Source organism: Euleptes europaea, chromosome 19 (assembly GCF_029931775.1).
Source record: "Euleptes europaea isolate rEulEur1 chromosome 19, rEulEur1.hap1, whole genome shotgun sequence".
Classification (NCBI taxonomy): domain Eukaryota; kingdom Metazoa; phylum Chordata; class Lepidosauria; order Squamata; family Sphaerodactylidae; genus Euleptes; species Euleptes europaea.
Window position 1 is genome coordinate 2062942 of NC_079330.1, and position 20781 is coordinate 2083722.

Consider the following 20781-nt stretch of genomic DNA (forward strand, 5'->3'; position numbering starts at 1 on the left):
CTAAGGAACCCCGAGCTGCTCTTGCAGCTGGTCCCACCTGGACAGAGCCCCTTCCCCCCTGTCAGCAAGGGCACCCAGTCGGGCCCCGGATAAGCAAGCTCCGTGTTCTTCCCCCTCCCCTTCCCGGTCTTGTGGGAAAGTCTCTTCATTGATTCTTGTGGTTATCCGGGCTGTGTGACTGTGGTCTTGGTATTTTCTTTCCTGACGTTTCGCCAGCAGCTGTGGCCGGCATCTTCAGAGGAGTAACACGGAAGGACAGTGTCTCTCAGTGTCAAGTGTCCTTCAGTGTCCTTCAGTGTTACTCCTCTGAAAGATGCCGGCCACAGCTGCTGGCGAAACGTCAGGAAAGAAAATACCAAGACCACGGTCACACAGCCCGGATAACCTACAAGAACCAATGAACTCTGACCGTGAAAGCCCTATAAAGACGGCCTGTATTTTCCCCATCTGTATTCTGACCTTAAGTTTGTATAGACCACTGGTTCCCAACTGGGGGGCCATGGACCCCCAAGGGTCCCCGAGAACTAAATTAAGGTCCGCAAAACAAAGTTATGAACCCATAATAAATTAATATTTTCAATTAAAAGTTCTCTATTATAAAAATATATATTCAAATATTATTCTAAGTTTAATGTTTAACTAACAGTTATGATTAAAGTTTATTTTTCAAATTCTCGGAATTTTTATTTTGAACCTTGGGGTCCCTGCACCGAACCAAAAAGTCCTAGTGGTCCCTGGTCAAGAAAAGGTTGGGAACCACTGGAGTAGACCTACTGAACCCGTTTTGCTTTCTTAATAAAACTTTAAACTCTCTGCAACGTCTGGAGTGAAGTTGCCTATTGCTGAGATGCAACGAGGTACTGAAGTCCTGACGCCCCCCCAGTGCTACCAGAACTTCCACCGGCACTTTGCACCCCACGCCCCCTGCTCCAGACCCCAGCCTCCCCCTGCACCTTCCCAGCCCCCATTGAGCCCCCTCCTCCGCCCCAAGCGACCCTCCCCTTTTAGTCCAGGCCCATGGATGCTCGCCTCTCTCCCCCACCCCCCGGCTCACTTTCTTGTCGGTTTCTTTTAACAATGTAGCACAAGGGAAGCTTCCGAACGCGCCCGGATTGGCCAGCCCGGTCGCCCCTACCCGGCGTGCCGCGCGCCGGCCGCTCGCGACTTTCTCTTTTAAAGGGGCCGCACCCCCCTCCAGGCCACGTGGCCGCTGGAGGCTCCGCCTGGGCAGGGGGCGGCTCGCAGCCCCCCCCCCGAATGCCTTTGCTGCTATAGGAGATGTCGTGAGCCGGCCGCGGTGCGCAACACACACACAGCCCTAAATCTACACACATCACAAAGCGGGGAAGCGATGATTGCAATAAAGGGCAAGAGTCCAGTAGCACCTTAAAGACTAACAAGAATATTTTCTGGTAGGGTATGAGCTTTCGTGAGCCACAGCCACAAATACCAAGTATCTGAAGAAGTGAGCTGTGGCTCATGAAAGCTCATACCCTACCAGAAAATATTCTTGTTAGTCTTTAAGGTGCTACTGGACTCTTGCCCTTTTCTACTACTGCAGACAGACTAACACGGCTACTCACTGTGAATTGCAATAAAAGTTAGTTAGCAGGCTCCCGGAATGCGAAATGTGATCGTGCAGAATACAAATGAAACCGTAAATCTAGTCCCCAAGACTACACGGTCCACTCGGAGCAGGGGCAGAGAACCGAATCGGCCAAGTGGGACGAACTGAGCCAGCTCCTCCCAGTCCCCATTGAATCCAAGCCTAACAGTGTCACATCTCCCTTTAACATTTTCGGAAGAGAATCATAGAGTTGGAAGGGACCACCAGGGCCATCTAGTCCAACCCCCTGCACAATGCAGGAAATTCACAACTGCCTCCCCCCCACACACCTCCAGTGACCTCCTACTCCATGCCCAGAAGATGCCCAAGATTCCCTCCCTCTCATCATCTGCCTAAGGTCATAGAGTCAGCACTGCTGACAGATAGGCATCTAGCCTCTGCCTAAAAACCTCCAGGGAAGGAGAGCTCACCACCTCCAGAGGAAGCCTGTTCCACTGAGGTACCGCTCCAACTGTTAGAAAATTCTTCCAAATGTCTAGATGGAAACTCTTTTGATTTAATTTCCCCCTGAAGAACTGCCGTCTTGGGTCAGGGTTGCCAGCCTCCTGGTGGTCCAGACAAGAGAAGGGCAGGGTACTGTAGGGTAGTTGCAAACAAATAAACAGTACCCAAATATTGGCTACAAAAAAGTGCTATATTACAAGAGTGACGTTACAAAAACCATAGGTCCAGGGTTGATATCGTAGAAATCTTCAAAGGTGTTATCTAGATCAATTTGGCACGTTTCGCTTTTGGCTTCATCAGCCCGATGCGCAATATAAGAAATGTACTCCCTTCAATTGAACATCATTACGTCTCTATGGACTGCTCTAAGGGCATTTGCCTTATGAATTGAAATTGACGTTTATTGACGTTCCTTGTTAACTGTTTGCTTAGATACTTACCAGGTTTGATTCGTTTGTCTGTTTGTACCATGTAGGTGTTTTGTATGTTTTTCATGTTTGCACCGTTTTTGTAACTTCACTCGTTATATAGCACTTTTTTGTAGCCAATATTTGGGTACTGTTTCTTTGTTTGCAGCCTCCTGGTGGTGGCTGGAGATCTCCTGCTATTACAATGGATCTCTACGTTAGAGATCAGTTATCCTGGAGAAAATGGCTGCTTTGGAATGGTAGGTTCTATGGCATTACACCCCACTGAGGTCCCTCCCCTTCCCACCTTCCAAATCCCCAGGAATTTCTCAACCCATCGTTAGCAACTGTACCTTCAGTATTGCAGGTCATGAAAATGTTTTCAGATGTTTTACTTGGGCCTAACTAAGGCTGTTGTGTGTGTGTTAAGTGCCGTCAAGTCGCTTCCGACTCATGGCGACCCTATGAATGAAAGTCCTCCAAAATGTCCTATCTTTGACAGCCTTGCTCAGATCTTGCAAATTGAAGGCTGTGTCTTCCTTTATTGAGTCAATCCATCTCTTGTTGGGTCTTCCTCTTTCCCTGCTGCCCTCAACTTTTTCTAGCATGATTGTCTTTTCCATAAGTCATGGGTCTTGTCGACTCATGACAACATGTACCGCACTGTATTCCCAACAATGTATTAAGAGTTTGAAAACGTTATAAAAAATACTGTTCGCACTTTGTTTGGCCCCTTTAGCTGTTTAGATGTCTTCCAACCATTTATAAGCCGTGGTATCCAAAAACCCTTTTAAAGCAATGTTTTTTACAACATTTTCAAACTCTTAATACATTGCTGGGAATACAAAGTGCGGTAACCCCCTTAAAAAGGCATGACCACCTTTGCAGGTGGGATTCTTCCTCTGGAGCAACCTGGCTGTAACTTTTGCCTGTTCCACAAGTTTCTACAGCGGGAGTATCCTAAGCCCCAGAGCACACCCTGGCCTTTGGAGGGCCCAATGGCCAGCAGGGCATAGATATCAAGTCTTCCATTGGCCAGGCACTGTATTTCAATGGCTGCTGGAAACTGCAAAGCCTTTCTACTGGGCTGGATTTGGCATCCTAGTGGCCTCCCAGGGTCAGCGGTTTGAGCACGTTGCTAGAAGCAGGTGCGGGGAGGGGCTGGAGGGAGGGTTGGGCTGGTACTGAAAATCATAGGCATCCTGTTTGTATGCAGGCTGTTCTGAGGAAGCCCTGGGTGACTCCTCTGCTTCCAATAGCAAATCATAAATCCATAGGGTTGCCAACCTCCAGGTACTAGCTCCTGCTATTACAACTGATCTCCAGCCGACAGAGATCAGTTCCCCTGGAAAAAATGGCCGCTTTGGTCATTTGACTCTATGGCATTGAAGCCTCTCCTCTCCTCAAACCCAACCCAAAAACCTCTCACTGGTGGCAAAGAGGGACTTGGCAACCCTATAAATACAGCCAGCAAAGTACTGCTAGTGGCTGCTCTTGCCAAGGTCTTGCTATCTGGGATTTTTTGCCCCCCAAATGTGAGTTCTGCCCTGCCTTCCCCCACCCCACTATGCCGCAAGCACAGATTTCATATGGGAACGAGAGGCCCCACATAAGAATCAAACCAGCACACTGCTGGATCAGGAACAAAGGTCTATTTCAAGCTCTCTGTTCCGTATCCTGTTATAAAGGTGATGCATTCTCTGTAATGTGTCTCCTGGGTCTAAGGTTTCTTACCTTGCAGGCTTCATGTAGCTTTTATGGATAAACGGCTGTAAGTAACTGCAGCAAAGAGCTCTGGGACAACTAACCAGACAAAGGATTTCCACCCAAGAAAGCGAAGCACTGAAAATTTGACCATTTCATTGTTTATTTCTATTTCTTTGTCTGATATTACCTGCGGGCCTATGGCAATAAAATTAATTCATGCATTAAAAAGCCAAAACCCACTAACTGGCCACCTTTACATACAGCAGACAGAAAACACCCTGTTGAGAGGATCTGGAAAAGCCTCGTACTCAGCCAAAGAGGGAAACAAATATCGTGTACTTATCAAGTAAGCGGCTGTAAAAAATAAAGTGCGTTTGGCTAAAGGATTGTTTCCAAGAAAACAGGAGCTCTGTTCTTTAGCTTGTGACTGATGTCGCTGTCAGAATACATCTCCAAGGACTGCAGCGGCTGAGAAGGGCCACCTGGCAAAAGAATTCAGCCAAGCTAGTTTTATGGGGAATCCAACAGCTTAGCAACTCCCAAGGGGAGATTCCACTGGGGGATCAGAAGAGGGCAGAAAATCCTGAACTGCTTACAGGGATTCTCCCACAATCAGTGGCCTCTGCTATCTAAGGGACATTTCAAATGTTCTACAAAGAACTCACACAGAATTTACATCTGAATTATGCTATCCACCGAACACAGGAAGGAGGGGAAGGGTTGCTACAGTGGACCAACTGGGAAACACGTAATTGGGGTGCACAGGAAGGACTTCCGCATTTTTGGAATATGTGAACTGGCTGTATGAAGGATTACAGAACCCTGTACACATAACATACATAGGGGCAAGCCAAGATGCATTTGGGGTTGGGGGAGGAACAGGACCCAGTATGCTGACCCCAGTCCCTGCCAGAGCTCACCCAACATGGCCCCAGCAGTTTCTGTCCAGGGACAGATCAGCACTAGGTGACATGACCTGTGCAGGCAAACTCACATAGGACAGGATGGGGGGGGGGGGCAAGATGACAATGCACTCACTTGCAAGTGGGGGAGGGGTGGGGGCTTGTTCTTATACCTTTGCTACATGCATTTCAGTCCGCACACAGATCTGCTGGGGGTTCAGGACTTTTGTCTCCCACAAGTTAATACAGGATGAGGAAGATATGGGAAGGGAACCCTCCTTATAAGCTCACCAGCTCCCGTTTCTCCCTTGGTATTAAACTGCCTTCTGACATCACATTGTAACTAAGGAACCTATCAAACTCTTTTTTAAAGCAATCCATCAAAGGGTATTTTCACTCTTTGCAAATAAAAAAGATACAGCAACTGCAAAGGGACCCCAAAATCCACTACAGTTTGTCAATCTCTCTCTGTGCTCTCCCAGAACCAGGGCAACATTCTGGAACCTTCTCTCTGGGCACTTCCCATCCCGCACTCCCGTACACAGTCCCCTGGCATTCAGGCCCAGCAGGTGCTCAATATCTAATTTTGGCGGGGTCTTCCTGGCACCCTAGAGCTTGGCAGCTGCCCAGCCATGCCATTTTCCTGACATCAATCCTCAAAACACCATAAACCACCTCCAGCACTCGGATATTTCAGCCTGCACAAGATGCGTTTGTGGGAATGCTTCTCAGGACTGTGTGGACCTGCCTAAAATGTGATTGCCTCCTGGACGAGGCAGGCACCATCCAGCCAAAACGAAACCACATTTATTTCCCCCTTTGATTTCAACAGGACTTAGCCCCAGACTGAAATCCATTCCAATGAGACCCAGTTGACTTAAAACGTGCTCAGCTTTGGCTGGATCATGCCCTCACCTCACAGGACAAAGGAATTATCTGCTTTGCGAACCAAAAGAAATTCACTTTTTTGAGGTCAGGGGAGGGGGGGGGAGAGGGAAAAGTCCAGAATAAACTTAAACCCAAATGCACTGAGAGGCAGGACCCAAATGCATTGAAAGGTAGGACTTGGTTTTCTCGACATTTCATTGGTGACTTAAACAAAAATGGATCCTGACTCATCAGGTAAAGGTATCAACACAGTCATAGCTCCTGCTAAACTCTGAGCTTAAGATCCCTACCAGGAAGAGACAGGGTTCTAAAAGGAAAAGGAGAAAGGATTATCATGCGAAGGGGAAGCTGGATTCTCTCGGTCCCACGGCAGAGATGGCCCAGCGACTAGCTTCTGCGGGTGCCCGTGGGGGCTCTCATTGCCAAGAACGGCTTTCACCAGCGAGTGGAACACGGGGAGAAGAACGGCCTCCGCCCTCTTCTCTGCTTATCTGCTCTGCTGCAAGTACTGGTGGATGAACATGTTCAGCTCGCTGTCCAGCCACCCGGCTTTATTCCTGCACAGAAGAGAAGAAGTCGTTTGCTAGCAGCCATGCACCAAAGAAGAAGAAGAGTTGGTTTTCATATGCCAACTTCCTCTACCACTTAAGGAAGAATCAAACTGGCTTACAATTGCCTTCCCTTCCCCTCCCCACAACAGCCACCCTGTGAGGTAGGTGGGGCTGAGAAAGCTCTAAGAGAGCTGTGACTAGCCCAAGGTCACCCAGCTGGCTTCATGTGTAGGATTGGGGAAACAAATCCAGTTCACCAGATAAGCCTCCACTGCTCATGTGGAGGAGTGGGGAATCAAACCTGGTTCTCCAGATTAGAGTCCACTGCTCCAAACCACTGCTCTTAAGAACTACACCACACTGGCTCTCAAGCTTGGCAACACCATAACTGTCGCAGGCACCCCCCAACGCCAGCCCTGGTCGAGGTCAGGGACTTGTCTCCCAAAAGCAGCCTCACAAATCACAGAGTTAAAGATTAAAACTGACAACAAACTGTGATCATCATCATAATCAGAAGTAGCGGGGGGCGGGGACTAAACTGCTGAGTGCCAGGCAGACAGACCACTGTGGGAAGGGAATTCCAAAGTCAAGGTGCCACCACAGAAAAGGCCCAGCGTCTGGCCCTCACTCTACCTGTCCCCAAAGCAGAAGGCACACAAGACAGGCCCTGCAGAGCAGCTCTTAAAAATTGGAAAAGAGAGAAGCAGGATGGTAAAAACGGCATAAAGAACCCAGCCTGTCTCTTTCATATCGAGAGAAGAAATTCTCCCCCTAGAAGCAGCCAAGGCTGGAAGCTGAAATTCTGTACCTGAGCAGCTTGGCTTTGCCCTGCAGGGAATCCAAGACCTCGATTTTTTGATTCAGGGCTGCAATTTCCTTCTCCAGATCTTCCCTCGTGACATCAACTTGCTGGCAGAGCTGAACAAAGGTGCCAGCGAGCTCCCTTGAGATGTGCAACGGGAGAAACAAGATTAAACAAAGAACAGCAGCTAATAACAATTGTAAAATCTCAGAAATAGCGAAACTACTTCTGAAATCTAGAACACTGGCTATTTTTTCCACATTGCAAATGCCCAAAAAGTAACCGAGATTAACACTCCCCAAAGCAGAGGCCTGCAGCTAGTAACTGTGGGTTAAAAACGGCCTAGAAAGGATCGGCAACCGGCCCAGGACCTATCCAGTGACCAAAAGTGAAATTTCAGCCCCCCAAAGTCACAGTGTTTCTTGCAGCGCTTATCCAAGGACCTGTCTGGGATGCCCAACCTCCCCTGCTAATGATACCAGCTCTGCCTCCTCACAGAGAGCTTCTAGGCAGCAGCCAGGATCGCCATACTGGCTGGAAACCCTCCAGGAGGGAGACGTTTTCATCCCTGCCAGCCAGCGTAGAAGACGAGCCAATCAACTCACTGCTGGACCTGGTGGCTGCAGTTGGAGCCAGTGTAGCTGACGATGAGCTGCAGCTTCTCGCCGGCATACTCCACAAACTGGCGCTTGAAGGCCCTCTCCTTGGCTTTTGTGGTCCAGGTGAGCCGCTCGTAAACGTACAGGAGGCCGTAGAGGCCCAGGGAGAGAGCGATCAGCCTCCAGCCTACCGCCTTCCAGACCTGCAAGAGAGAAAGGGCTGAGAACCAGAGCGGGGATGGGGCCTGACACTTGAGCCTACCAAGTACACATGCACACCCACGCACATGGATGAACTGCTGCAATATCACAGAATGTTCACAAACACTCGTAACTTTCAAACACTTCTGGCTTTCTCTCCTTTGTCAACTGTCTGAGTTGGTGCTCTGGAGCCCTCCTCTCCCCAGGGAGATTAATCTGCCCCCTTCTGTTGCCATCTTCCGCCAGCAGGTGAAAACGTTTTTGTTTCACTTGGCATTCCCTCCTTTCTGACCAATGTTTCAATTACTGTCTTTATGAACACATGAAGCTGCCTTATATTGAATCAGACCCTGGGTCCGCCAAAGTCAGTATTGTCTACTCAGACCGGCAGAGGCTCTCCAGGATCTCAGGTAGGGGTTTTTCTCATCACCTACTTGCTTGGTCCCTTTAACTGGAGATGCCGGGGACTGAACCTGGGACCTTCTGCATGCCAAGCAGAGGTTCTACCACTGAGCCACGGCTATGTTTTTGTATATATCGTAACTCTGTTTTTAACTGTTTTAATGATGTGTTTTGGGGGACAGGGGGTTGATTTTAATGGTTTTAAAATGTGATTTTTATTACGTGTTTTAAGTCGGCAGCTGCTTCGGTGGCCCTCGTGAGGGCAGAAAGGCAGGATATAAAATTGGTAAATAAATGAATAATGAAGACAAATAAATGTTCAAGCTTCCTGTTTTGAAGAGCGTTGCAGGATGGGGGCAGTAGCCTTTGAACTGGCCGCCCCTCCTCTGACCTACCACTCCACCGACCACGAGGATGCCCATCGAAGTCCTGGAAGTCAGCGATGCCAACCCCGTCACCATGGAGACCATCAGTTCTTCCTGGGTCAAGGAGCCCTGGGGAAGGGCGGGCAGACTGGGGTTTGCGGGGGTCAAAGGCAAAGGGCGCTGGACCTAAGTAGAACGGGGGGGGGGGGAGAGGGAGGAGAAAGAGGTGCAATAAAAACAAAAAGAGAGAATGTTTCACACTTTGTAAGTTACTGACCGGTTATTGATCTACCCTAAATCTTGCTTTTGGCCAAGATCAGTTCTCAAAGCAGTAAACAACAATGGAAACCCAAGAGAGAGCACCTATCGCAGGCATTAGCCAACACAAACGCATACGCAAACGCGGATTAAAAAATTAAGATGACTGGACTCTGTGAGGAAGAGAGGAGCAGCAGAAGGGGGGCACCTGGGGAGAGGATGTCCCAGAACTGCTGACAGTCCTCATTACCAGCATGATGCAAAAGCGACCATTTCCCTCCTTCTGAAAACCAAGCCCAGGAGGAGGACAGGGAGAAGGACAGGTTGGCTATTCCCATTTTACAGACGGAGCAAACAAGGCTGAGGCAGGACAGCTGGCCGGCTCCCAACAGCAAGAGTCAGATTCAGATTTATTAATACGGCAAAGCCGTTAAAATATTCGTATCAGTTACGAGATAGAATTAAAAGATCTAAAAGAATTAAAGTAACTAAAACTATGGGATGTATAATTCTTAAACAAATAAATAAGCTAAAAACCTCAGATTAATATAACATTTTTCATTTTAGGTTAGATTGCCAAGCCCCCGCTTTGTCTGAAGAATCTTGAATATAGTAGCACTGAATTTAGCTACTTGTTTCATTGTCTGGGCTGACCCTTCCCTTAGGAGATTCCTCAATCTCCCTTCCAACAGCAAGCGTCTGCGGCCACCTCTTGGCCCTCCCTGAAGCTAAAAAGAGCAGACAGCACACCAAAGTCCACATCGGAAGACAGGTAGGCATTATTTCTAATTAGCCCACAAGCTGCCTCGCCCTCTCAATCTGAGCTGCACAAACAGCACGATTTTTTAAAAAGCAGGAGCCAAAATGGAGCTCCCTGAGCAAGTCTCCCCCACGTCAGAGACTTCTTACAACCCTCCGGACCAAATCCCGTTTTCAAAGATCTCATCGACGCCTACCGGGAAACCAAAAGGGCAAAGGGAGACGACGCCCACCTGGTCACTGTATCCCATCAAGGCCCGGCGGCCGCCCTTGGGTCCCAGAAACCGGTTCACAAGCATCGTCCACCCGAGAGAGAAATGGAACTCAATGTCCTCCTGGAAGTCAGCGCAAAGCTTGTCGCAGTTGAGATCGTAGCTCAGGGCGAAACACTGCCGGGGGATCAGCATGTCTATTTGGCCCCGCACAGAGGCTGGGAGGAGGGGCTTTAAGCCATCTTGCCGGGAGGGAGAGCAGAAAAGAGGAAGTGAGGTTAGAACAAGCCTGCCTGGCTTCTCGGTCAGTGCTGATACGGACACGGTTGCATGCAGGGGGACACCAGCAAAAGAGAGAGACCTCTGCCCCGAGAAGCATGCATTGGAAATTTCAACAGCAGTGGAAAATAGCAGAGGGAACAAAAGACGAACAGTCAAGCTTTCAAAGCATTCCACATCTCTTATAGCGCTGTCCTTCCCACAAAAGCTCTGAAAGGCAGGCCCTGTGCTGTCCCCCCACCCCCAGCTGAGGCTCAATGATATGGGCTCCTGGACCACACCCTCCAGGACCACAGCTCAGGATCCTGGCCAGATATACCACAGAAGAACAGTGGGCTACTGTGAATAGACCATTTATCCCTTGCTGGTTTGGGGAATGTGACTAGCGGGTCATGTGAAAAACATCCACCTGAGCCACAGGAGAGCCACTGTCAGACCTTAACTGACCAAATGGTCTGACTCGGTACAAGACAAATTCACATGCTGACATCATTTCTGCTTGCGAGCGCTCACCTATCATTTCTTGCTGCATGGAATGCAACGATGTCGTGATGGAGGCAGAGCATCGTTCTGACATCTTCCGACCCAGGCCCTCCTCAATGTGCCGGTGAAGTTCCTGAAAAGTAAGATAAAGCACCACACTATATAAACCAGCTCCTCACACAGCAACTCCTGTTTTCATAAGAGCAAATACATAGCATGGAACAGCAATGGCTTTAAATCCACCACTTAGCATTAGGAGTCCTAAGTCAGCCCTAAAATGCTGGAAGCCCTACAACCAGGCTTTCATCCCAAAAAGATCAATTAAAATTTATATCACAATCTGTGGAAGAGTTTTGATTTTTGCTGCATCCACTTACTTACTTTGATTTTATTGACTGTCTGCTGTATTTTGAACTTCTTGCTATCTTGAGGACACGCATCTCGACTGGCAGTATACACATCAGCAAATGTATATGTGAAAATACACAGCTCGGCCACCAAATGTGAAACACCTTCCCCAGCCCAGAAACCATGTGTTTGCTGGAAGCTGAAGTGCTAACAACATGCTGTATCGTGGGACGTTCTGGAGGAATCGCTCTTACTCACATTCTTGTAAACTTTGATGACAACTGGAGAGGGGTGGAAGTCCAGCTGGAAATCATCCACCAACACATAGAGCCGGCGGATCTCCTCAGCCATCGCGTTGGACACCTGCAAGTACAACCGTGCATCAAATAGACTGTGGCCAAGGCAGCCCTGAGATTTATGAAGAGCAGGGCCAGACAAGGAGAAGAAGAGTTGGTTTTTATATGTCAACTTTCTCTACCACTTAAGGAAGAATCAAACCAGCTTACAATCACCTTCCCTTCCCCACAACAGACACCCTGTGAGGTAGGTGGGGCTGAGAGTGGGACTAGTCCAAGGTCACCCAGCTAGCTTCATGTGGAGGAGTGGGGAAACCAACCCAGTTCACCAGATTAGAGTCCGCCCCTCACGTGGAGGAGTGGGGAATCAAACCCAGTTCTCCAGATCAGAGTCCACTGCTCCAAACCACCGCTCTTAACCACGACACCACGCTGGCTTTCGTTGGCAAGTTGTCAGCAGCACGCCACCCGTTCCAGAACTGAAGGATGCCTTCTGTGGTAAGGCTGGCCTCACCTGCCTCTCCACTTCTTCCGTGATCTGCTTGATCTTCAGCTTGTAGTCCTGAGTGAGCAGTTCCAGCTGCTTATGGATGAAGCCCAGGCGGTCCTGTCGATCCTCTCGCATCTCCAGGCAGTACACCCTGAAGGGGAGAAAAAAACAAGGCATCTGTCAGGGGAAAGTGCACCCCACCCCTGTCCAGTGGGGTAAGACTGAGTGCCTCCCACCTCTAGTGGCACCAGAAAGGCTGGGCTCCTGGAAATATTGAAAGAGAGGTGACAGGGAACCTCACAATGGCTGAGAAAGACAGGCCAAAGGAGGACCACCAAGAAGTGAACCTCGACAACGAGCAACACTTAGACACCCCACGCACCTAACTGCACAGGAGAAAATGCAGGACAGCCCTAAATCAGAACCTTTCAGTGCTGAAAACATTTGGGGGCAACACCATTTCATTCTACCTGCTGTGAACACAAACGTCGCGTCCACAAGTTGATTAATGACCCATCCCCTTGTCCACAACACAATTCAGTCTGATGTAGCAATTACAGTCTTGGTGTAGGATCTGGGAGACCCAGGTTAGAATCCCCACGCCATGGAATCTTGCTGTCTGACTTTGGGCTGTCACGCACTCTCTACCCAACCTACCTCACAGGATTGTTGTTGTTAGGATAAAATGGAAGTGGGGAGAACAATGTGAGCCACTTTGGGTCTCCATTGGGAGGCAGGTGGGTATAAATAAGAAGTAAATAAAATAACAATCCTGGGTGCTCACGTTGCTTTTTGCACCACATCTTTGCTAGGGAATCCTAAGCATGTCTCATCTTCCTCCACCTGTGGGCAGAAAGCCCACAGCCACTCACCTCTGCTCTTGGGCGGCCACGTGTACGCAATCCATGATGTGTCGAACCTCCTCGGCAATCTGCTTGGCGCGGACCGTGTGCTGCTCAAATTTCGTTTTCACGGCTGATTGTGAGATGCACTCCTGGGTAGGCAAAGGGAAGGAAAAAGCAGGGCTCTTAAGGCGGCAAGCATCTCTCTTTCCTTTCCCCCCCCCAACATCTAGTTCTGAAGATGTTCCCCCCACCACTGGCAGTCTTCCTTGACCCTCTTCTCTGGCTTTTGAGGTTTCACAAAGCATTGGCCACCCACTTTCCAGCCTTTCCTCAGGGACAGAAATGTGATCCCTTCTTTAAATGAAAACAGACTGTTCAGATGCAAGATGCTACACTTAATTTTTTGTTAAAAAGGGTTTATCTTGCCGACATGCAGAGTATATCAATGCCACAGTCATCCTGGCTTGCTTAATTTTTGTAATTTTCTCAATGTGGATTTTATTGCACCTTTTAATTCCTTTTATTGGAAAGCTTGATTTTTTTTGAACTTGGCAGAATAAACATATGTCAACAAAAAAAACCAATATGTTCTGTATGAACTGGTGGGTCCGCCCCACAAGGCAAATGAACTGACGAGCTTGTGGTCTAGCAGACGGCGCTCACCTCAAATCGTCTCTCAAAGTTCTGGAATTCAAACATGCGCACTTGGAAGCCTTCGGCCAGGGCACCACCTAGGAGGAAGAGCATCGAAAATCTCACCTAAGCCCGGGCTCTAAGCCTTCCCTCCCCCTCTTTCTCAGACCCCCAAAATTCTGTCCCCTGGGAAAGGGCTATGCAGATAGGGACAAGTCTGATTCTGAACGGGTACAGACATCACAGGCAAGAAGCAGGTGCCTTGGGCATGTTTCTATGGAGAAAGTAAAACCAGATCTTCATTCCTGGCCCTAGGTGGCCCAAGGATCTGGCTGAGGAGTGAGGAAAAAGCTATTTGACTGGGCAGACGGAAATAATTGCGAGGCAGAGATGGCAACCATGCTTTGATAAATACATGCGACTTCAAATTAGCTAATACTTTGGAATGATAGATGTTATACAGCTTTAGGACAAAAATAAATGATAATTGTTAGTATGTCTCTAGGAAACCGATAATTGCTTGTTCTTATAAGATGCCAGATTGTTCCTATCAGATACTATTTACTGTGGATATACCGTAGTTAACGTTGTACTAATAGACATAGCAGATAATTAAGGTTTATATCAGCTAAGTGGTCGCCATGAGTCGGAAGCGACTTGACGGCACTTAACACACACACACACAAGTGGCTATAGCAGCTAGTAATGCTTTTTATTAATTGCCATCAATAAATGATAATGGTTTAGCTTAGTTTAGTTTTTTTATAGTCAGTGACTTTCCCAAGAGAGGAGATTTTCTGGGAGTACAAGCGATCAGATGAGCTTGAGCACTGTTAACTTGTACATTATGTCTTTCCCCTTTTTTTCTTTTTGTACCCATATATTGAAAATAAAAAAATATATTAAAGAGAAAGAAAGAAATAGTTGTGAGACAGCCTGTGACCGACTACTTAGCCAGGTGCCAAATTCAACCTACAAAGAACTTGAAGAGGAAGGGCGAATCTAGGACCCAGGGGAGGAAAAGCTGTTTCCTGAACTCCAGGGCAAGGAGCGGAGCTATGGTGGCAAATATAAAAAAAGGATGAATGGAGACGAGGCCAGTGGAGATTCCCGGCTTCCGAGGAAGCAACCTGTTGTGCCTTTCTCTGCTCACAGGATAGGCCTCTCTCACCCCCTTCGGGCATCCCCTGAGCCTTCTGGATCCGGGCGCTCAGCACTTCCTTTGCCGAGACGAAGAAGATCCGGTCACTGGCCTGGGCGCGATCCACCACGCCAAGCTCGTCCACCAGAAAACTGGTGCAGCGCTCCATGTGCTGCCGACGCACCTAATGAGGAAAAGAGCCTCATGGTGATGTGCGGAGTCCCAGCTGTTTGGGGAGAGAGTGTCCCCCCCTCCCAGTTCCATCACTACTTGGTGCAAGTCGCAAGATGACCGGTTCTCTTCCTTTGGAGGAAGGAGAGCAGTCGATTTTTACAGACGCCCGCACCTCTTCCATATACTCTGGTTCGGAGGCGGAAGCGTCCCATCGGTTATTCAAGATGAAGATGTTTGGCCGAGACAGGCGAGCATTCACTTTGTGGAAGAACTGCTTCTCCTGCATGCAAGAGCAAAAACCGGCAGGTCAGGGTGCAAAAGGGGTCACGCTGCAGCCCCAAGTTTCCCCTCCCATTTGTGCCTTGGCTCCATCAGCAAGTTGCAGCGTGTGCGCAATAAACCATGCTGCAAAGTTTGAACCACTGCACACTCAAAACATTTTGAAAACTCCTGCACCCCGGCTCTTTTACAATGGATTTTTCCAAAATTATTATGGACTGGTCCACATTACTGTGTGTAGGTTGCTGTAACTTGGATTATACTACATCATCTTGCATCATTTAATGCATCATGTTAACACTTATGCTTAGCTGCAGTTCTGTTTTTTGGATCGCTGGTTGGTTCTACAATCAAAATCCTATTGCACGGTTTATTGAATGTCCCATCCTTCAATTCTATTGACTCACTCTGTGTAACCCACCTTGAGTCCCAGTGAGAAAGGCAGACTATAAATAACATACATTTAATTTAAAAAAAATGTGGCCAGACTATCCTTATCACGAGGTAGATTCTCTGTGCCAAATTTGAGATGGATGAGGCAAAAGGCCTGGGTTCTAAAAGGAAAAGAATTCCCAGGCAAGTACGATTACAGCTAAGTAGAACACTGCTAAAGCATCACCACCCAACATGTCCTCTTTATACTTATTCAATTACTGCTCTACAAGATTAACCCGAGGGCAGGCGACAGGACAGGATTTACCGTTTGCATCAGCGTGGACTCCGAGTTGGCCACCAAGACGAAGACATCGGCATCCAGGCAAAACTTATCAATCCAGCTGTCTAGTTCAGTGGTGACGTCAATTCCTGGGCTACATATGAGCCAAGGAACGGCAAAAGCCAATGTTATTCAAGCAACAATTAGTTCTCCCTCCTAAAGTGTATTTCTTTTATGAATTAACAGCTACCCTTTCGCAAAAAACAGCCCCCAAAAGGTTTCTTAAATTGAAGACCGGCTTTCAAACTGACAAGGCCAGCAAAAGCTGTAGCAAAAATCACCTTACGTGATTAACATTTTTGCATTAATAATCTGATAATTTGATCTCTTGGAAAGAAACAGAAATTGTAGAACTTAACAATAAAGTTTAGCACCTGGGAGGGGGGGGAGGCACCCATCTGAAGAGGAAGCAGCAACCGGCGTTTCAAGCAATTATCCAAACCTCCCGCAGAGCTGGCTTAGCTGGATGCAATTAGCTGTCTGGAGAATCCAGCGCCAGCTTAGAAATGTATTCCTGTTAAACTGCATGGCCAGAAGCATCTCGGATGCAGAAAACATGGTGAAGGTGGGAAGCGCCCTGAACACATGAAGCTGCCTGCTACTGAATCAGACTCTTGGTCCATCAAAGTCAGTATTGTCTGCTCAGACCAGCAGCGGCTCTCCAGGGTCTCAGGCAGAGGTCTTTCACAGCACCTCCTTGCCTGGTCCCTTTAACTGGAGATGCCAGGGATTGAACCTGGGACCTTCTGCATGGCAAGCAGATGCTCTACCACTGAGTCACGGCCCCTTCCTGAGCTACGGCCCCTCCCCTGGATCCTGCTGTTATTTGAATGGCACTTGGTCACCCTCATTTCTGGATGGTTCCTCAGCCCAAGTGCAGGGGGAGACAGGCACGGCCTCTCACCTGTCCATCAAAACCAGGTCATCTTTCAAAAGCGGGCACTTGGAATTGGGCCACATGACGCTCACCAGGCTGCCAGCAGTCAGGAGCTCATCTTGGTGGAGGGCGTGAGCCAGCTGGTTGACCGTCTAGGGGAAAACGTTTGTTAAAGTGGCAGACTTTGCAGCAGCTGGAAGCATCCATTGCTGCCAGGAGCAGACTCCTGAATTGAGGGCTGCCGAGAGGATGGGAACAGGGGCCCGGCCACGTAGCAGCAGCCTATCTGTTCTAACCAAGCAGTTTGCAGTGTGCATTCCTCTGAATGTCGGCCAGAAGGAATTCTGGTGTGGGAGCTGGCAGTGGCAGCCGTGCATGGATTCACAACGAAATTGCCACACCGAATTCTAGAAGGTTGGTAACTAGCCAGGGTCTGCCCCACTAAGAGTAGGTGGGGCGCCCCTTGCTGACTGAAGACCCATCCGCAAGTTTCACCTACACCATGCAATGTGGCTGCTGTCGAGGGGTTAGTGGGAGAGGCCACGGTTGGAATGTCTCAGACTAGAGTAAAACAATCATCACAAGGGAAAGCAGGGACCAGATTGCTCCTCAAGCCCCACGGGTCATTCTTGGTTTGCCAGCTGGACACCCACCTTGACGCTTTTCCTCTCCTCGGAGCCCTCTGTGAGCAGGAAGGCATCGTGGCCGTCCATCCCCTCCACACGCAGGAAGCAGTTGGTGGTATGCCCGATGCCAGAGGGGAGGACTTTATCCCACAGCATCGCATTTATTACAGTACTTTTCCCATTGCTTGTCCTGAAATAGGGACAATTTTTTGTTGTTGCAGAGTGACAGAAGGGAAAGACTATTTTGTCACCTGCCATTCTTCTAAGGAGGTCAGAGCGGTATACAATGTGCTGTCTCATTTCTGCCTTCACAAGAACCCTGCAAGGCAGGCCAGGCTGAGAGTAGGATTTGCCAAGCCCAGTGAATTTGTTTTGCAGCTCAGAGAGGATTTGAACCCAGGTCTCCCTACCCCAAGCCCAGGGCTGCACCTGTGAAGCTACAGTCTGGCTTTCCCAGCCAAAAATAAAAAAGGGGACTGACTAAATTGGGCAGGTGTTTGCTGGCAGCCACCGCGACCGTTGGCTGCATTTCTGGGTCAAAGGCACATAACAGCTGCCATCTGCTACAATCCTCCCCTCCCCCCACACTGCCCCCGATGCCAAATTCCATATTGGGCGGGGCGAGCGAGCCGCCCGCCTGACTCACCGGCCAAAAAAGGCCACCTTCATGTGCCGCCGGGCCAGGACCTCACTGATCCCGCTGACCTTGGACAGGTAACCTTTGACCTCCTGCACCTGCTCTTCTGTGGTGACAGGGTCCAGCTCCACATTCCTGTGCGTTTCTGAAACCACAAAAGGGAACCACGGCTTAGGCCCCAGGGCCGGGGCGAAAGGACAGGCCTGGCCCACAGGCTCCATTCCCGGCATCTCCAGCTGAAGGATCTCTTCGGGCAGCTGGCGCCAGGAAGGGCCCTTCTCTGCCCGAAAGCCTGGCAAGGTGCAGGACATACTGAGCCAGAGGGGCCCAAGGACTGACCAAGGGGAGAAGGCCGCCTTGTGGGCAGGGCCCCTTCTAGGCAGCTCCACGCCTGCTTTGCATGCAAAGGGGCCCGGGGCAATTCTGGGGCATCTACAACAATCTCCCAGGCTGCAGGTCCTGAGAAACAGCATTCTCTGCCTGAGGGAGCCGTTGTTGGCCAGAACGGCAAATCCTGAACTGCTAGGGCCAAGGGAACCAGGGCAGGAGAACTCCAATTCCATACCCTCCAGAAACGTAGCGCTTTCCTGGACGTAGGCCCCCAGCTGTTCGAAGATGCCGTTGATCTTCTTCTTGGCAGTGACAAAGTGCTTGAGCGGGGAGGCGGTTGCGTCCGCCATGTGTCTCTTGTCCTTCTTGCTGCCGAGGATGGACTTGGAGCGGGAGAACAAGAGGGACATCTCGCTGCAAGGCCAGGTGGGGAAGAAAAAGACAGGCAGCGCGATAAACAGGGTGGATTTGCTACGAGGAAAATGCAGGGGCAGCCTAGCCTTGGAAAGAGCTTCACGAACCTGCCTAATTAATGGCTATTAACCTCCATGAGCAAGCACAGGCTATCTTTTAATACCAAGGACGAGCAACAGAGGAGGGCAGTGATTTCCATTCCTGCTTCTAGAACTCCCAGAGACATTTGGCTGGAAGCAAGAGACTACAACAGACCCAAAGGAGACAGCTGAGTTGAACCTGGATACTCCCACTGTATTATTATTAATTTCCTATTAATTTAAGCTGCCCCATCAATGAATGCGGTGCTTCCTGCCCAGTCGCCAGGGGAAAGGCACAGGATCAAGGAGCTAGGAATTTAATGGGGGATGCGGGGAGAGGAAGGATGACTGAGAAATCCTCACTGAACATCCTGCATTCTATCCCCACACAGGCTCAAGATTAAAGAGCTGGATTTTCAAGAGGGATATTCCAGTTTTATGAACAATCACCCCCGCAACACACAGCAGATGCCCCACCACTTTTACAAGACAACACATTTGCATTTATTTATTTACATCCTGCTTTTCTCCCCAGCTGGGGCTCAAAGCAGCTTTAGAACATTGTTCTCCCCTCCTCCACTCTCTAACAACAACCCTAAGAGGTAAGCCAGGGTGAGACTTTGTAACAGACCCAAAGTCCCTCAGCAAGTTTCCATGGTCGAAGTGGGGATTCAAACCCAGGTCACCCAGGGTCCTGGTCTATCACTGTATCTACTACATCATAGATGACACCTTAATCTGGGATTCAGCTACCCAAATCCACAGCTACAAAGGCAGATGTCGCCAGCAACTGGCTCTGTCTTAGGGCTAGAAGGAAAAAAGAGGAGGTTGCTTTGGCTGATTCCTTTGATTTTAGCATGGCCTGAGAAAGAATCGCCCTGCGTCTGACAAGATCAGGCGAGATAGAAAAATTTTATATACTACATTTTAAATAGACAGTTTGTTTCACATAACCATTCCCTTCAAGGAAGAAGGGAACAACACTTAGAGGTAGAGCACATGTTTTGCATTCACAAGGGATGGCAGCAGCAAAGAGAAACCAGATGTCAAGCTGGCCCCTGGGACGCTGCCGCTGGTGTTTAGAGAGCTGCAATCTGGGCCCTTCCTTCCTCTCTTCTTAAACCCATCAGCTTAGAGAACCCACTGCCACAAGAGGCAAGGATGGCCAGCAGCTTAGCTGGCACTAAAAAGGGATTAGATAAACTCAGGGAGGTCATGCAGTTCTAACAATGGCTATTAAAGAAGATAATTGAATGGAAATCCCATTTATAGTGGCAGTGTACTTCTGGATACCAGGCATGGCGGGGGCAGGAACAAGGAAAGGCTGCTTGTGAGCACCCAGAGAGTATGGGAAAAAATTAGGAGAGCCAGATAGGGCTTTGGTCTGATCCTGAAAAGCACATGGTAAACAGATTCCTTATCAGTCAACGGGAGGCCTAAAGTAACACTCCCCCCACACCACCACACCAGGATCAGGCATCCCACTGACTTTTAAGATGCGGGTTGGGTTTTCACAAGCCGAGCATGGTTACCATCTCCTTTCCCGAGAGGTGGGAAGAGCGCAGCAGCTGCAACACAAGGGCAGAATCCTGTTGTTTCCCTGCAACCACAAAGAGTGAAAAAGAACGCATCAGTGACCGCGCATGGCCTGACCACTCTGTCTTGAGCCCTTCCACGAGCTGAGGAAATATCCTGGCGTTCTCGATGCACCATAATGCCCCCACACTCAGTCTGGCTCGCTCATCGCCTAGGAAGGAGCACGCCTGTTTCAGCTGTCCCTTGTGCCATGCCCAAGCGCATCATGCTCTGCCCCCGCCTGCATCCCTACACAGCAAGCACTCGTGATGCGAACAAAGGCATGCGCTTCTCCACCATCACTCCACGCATCTTCCACGACATGCAAAGCGCCAAAAGCAGCTGCACGCATGAACACATGAAGCTGCCTTCTACTGAACCAGTCCATCACAGTCAGTATTGTCTACTCAGACCGGCAGCGGCTCTCCAGGGTCT

The 20781-nt window shown here is 49.2% G+C and overlaps 1 protein-coding gene across 1 annotated transcript; it reads right to left on the reverse strand.

The window, feature by feature from the left end:
* Window positions 1-6393: 6393 nt before the first annotated feature.
* Window positions 6394-20330, reverse strand: MFN2 (mitofusin 2). Its single transcript, XM_056864914.1, has 18 exons — window positions 20261-20330; window positions 18513-18691; window positions 17957-18092; window positions 17338-17500; window positions 16712-16836; window positions 15793-15901; window positions 14986-15093; window positions 14670-14823; window positions 13529-13596; window positions 12893-13014; window positions 12045-12171; window positions 11493-11597; window positions 10917-11019; window positions 10146-10366; window positions 8926-9081; window positions 7934-8130; window positions 7335-7469; window positions 6394-6532 (listed from the first exon to the last, which is right to left on the reverse strand). Exons 2-18 carry the CDS (start codon window positions 18685-18687, stop codon window positions 6463-6465), a joined length of 2274 nt encoding a protein of 757 aa, XP_056720892.1. The 5' UTR covers window positions 18688-18691; window positions 20261-20330; the 3' UTR covers window positions 6394-6462.
* Window positions 20331-20781: the final 451 nt, after the last annotated feature.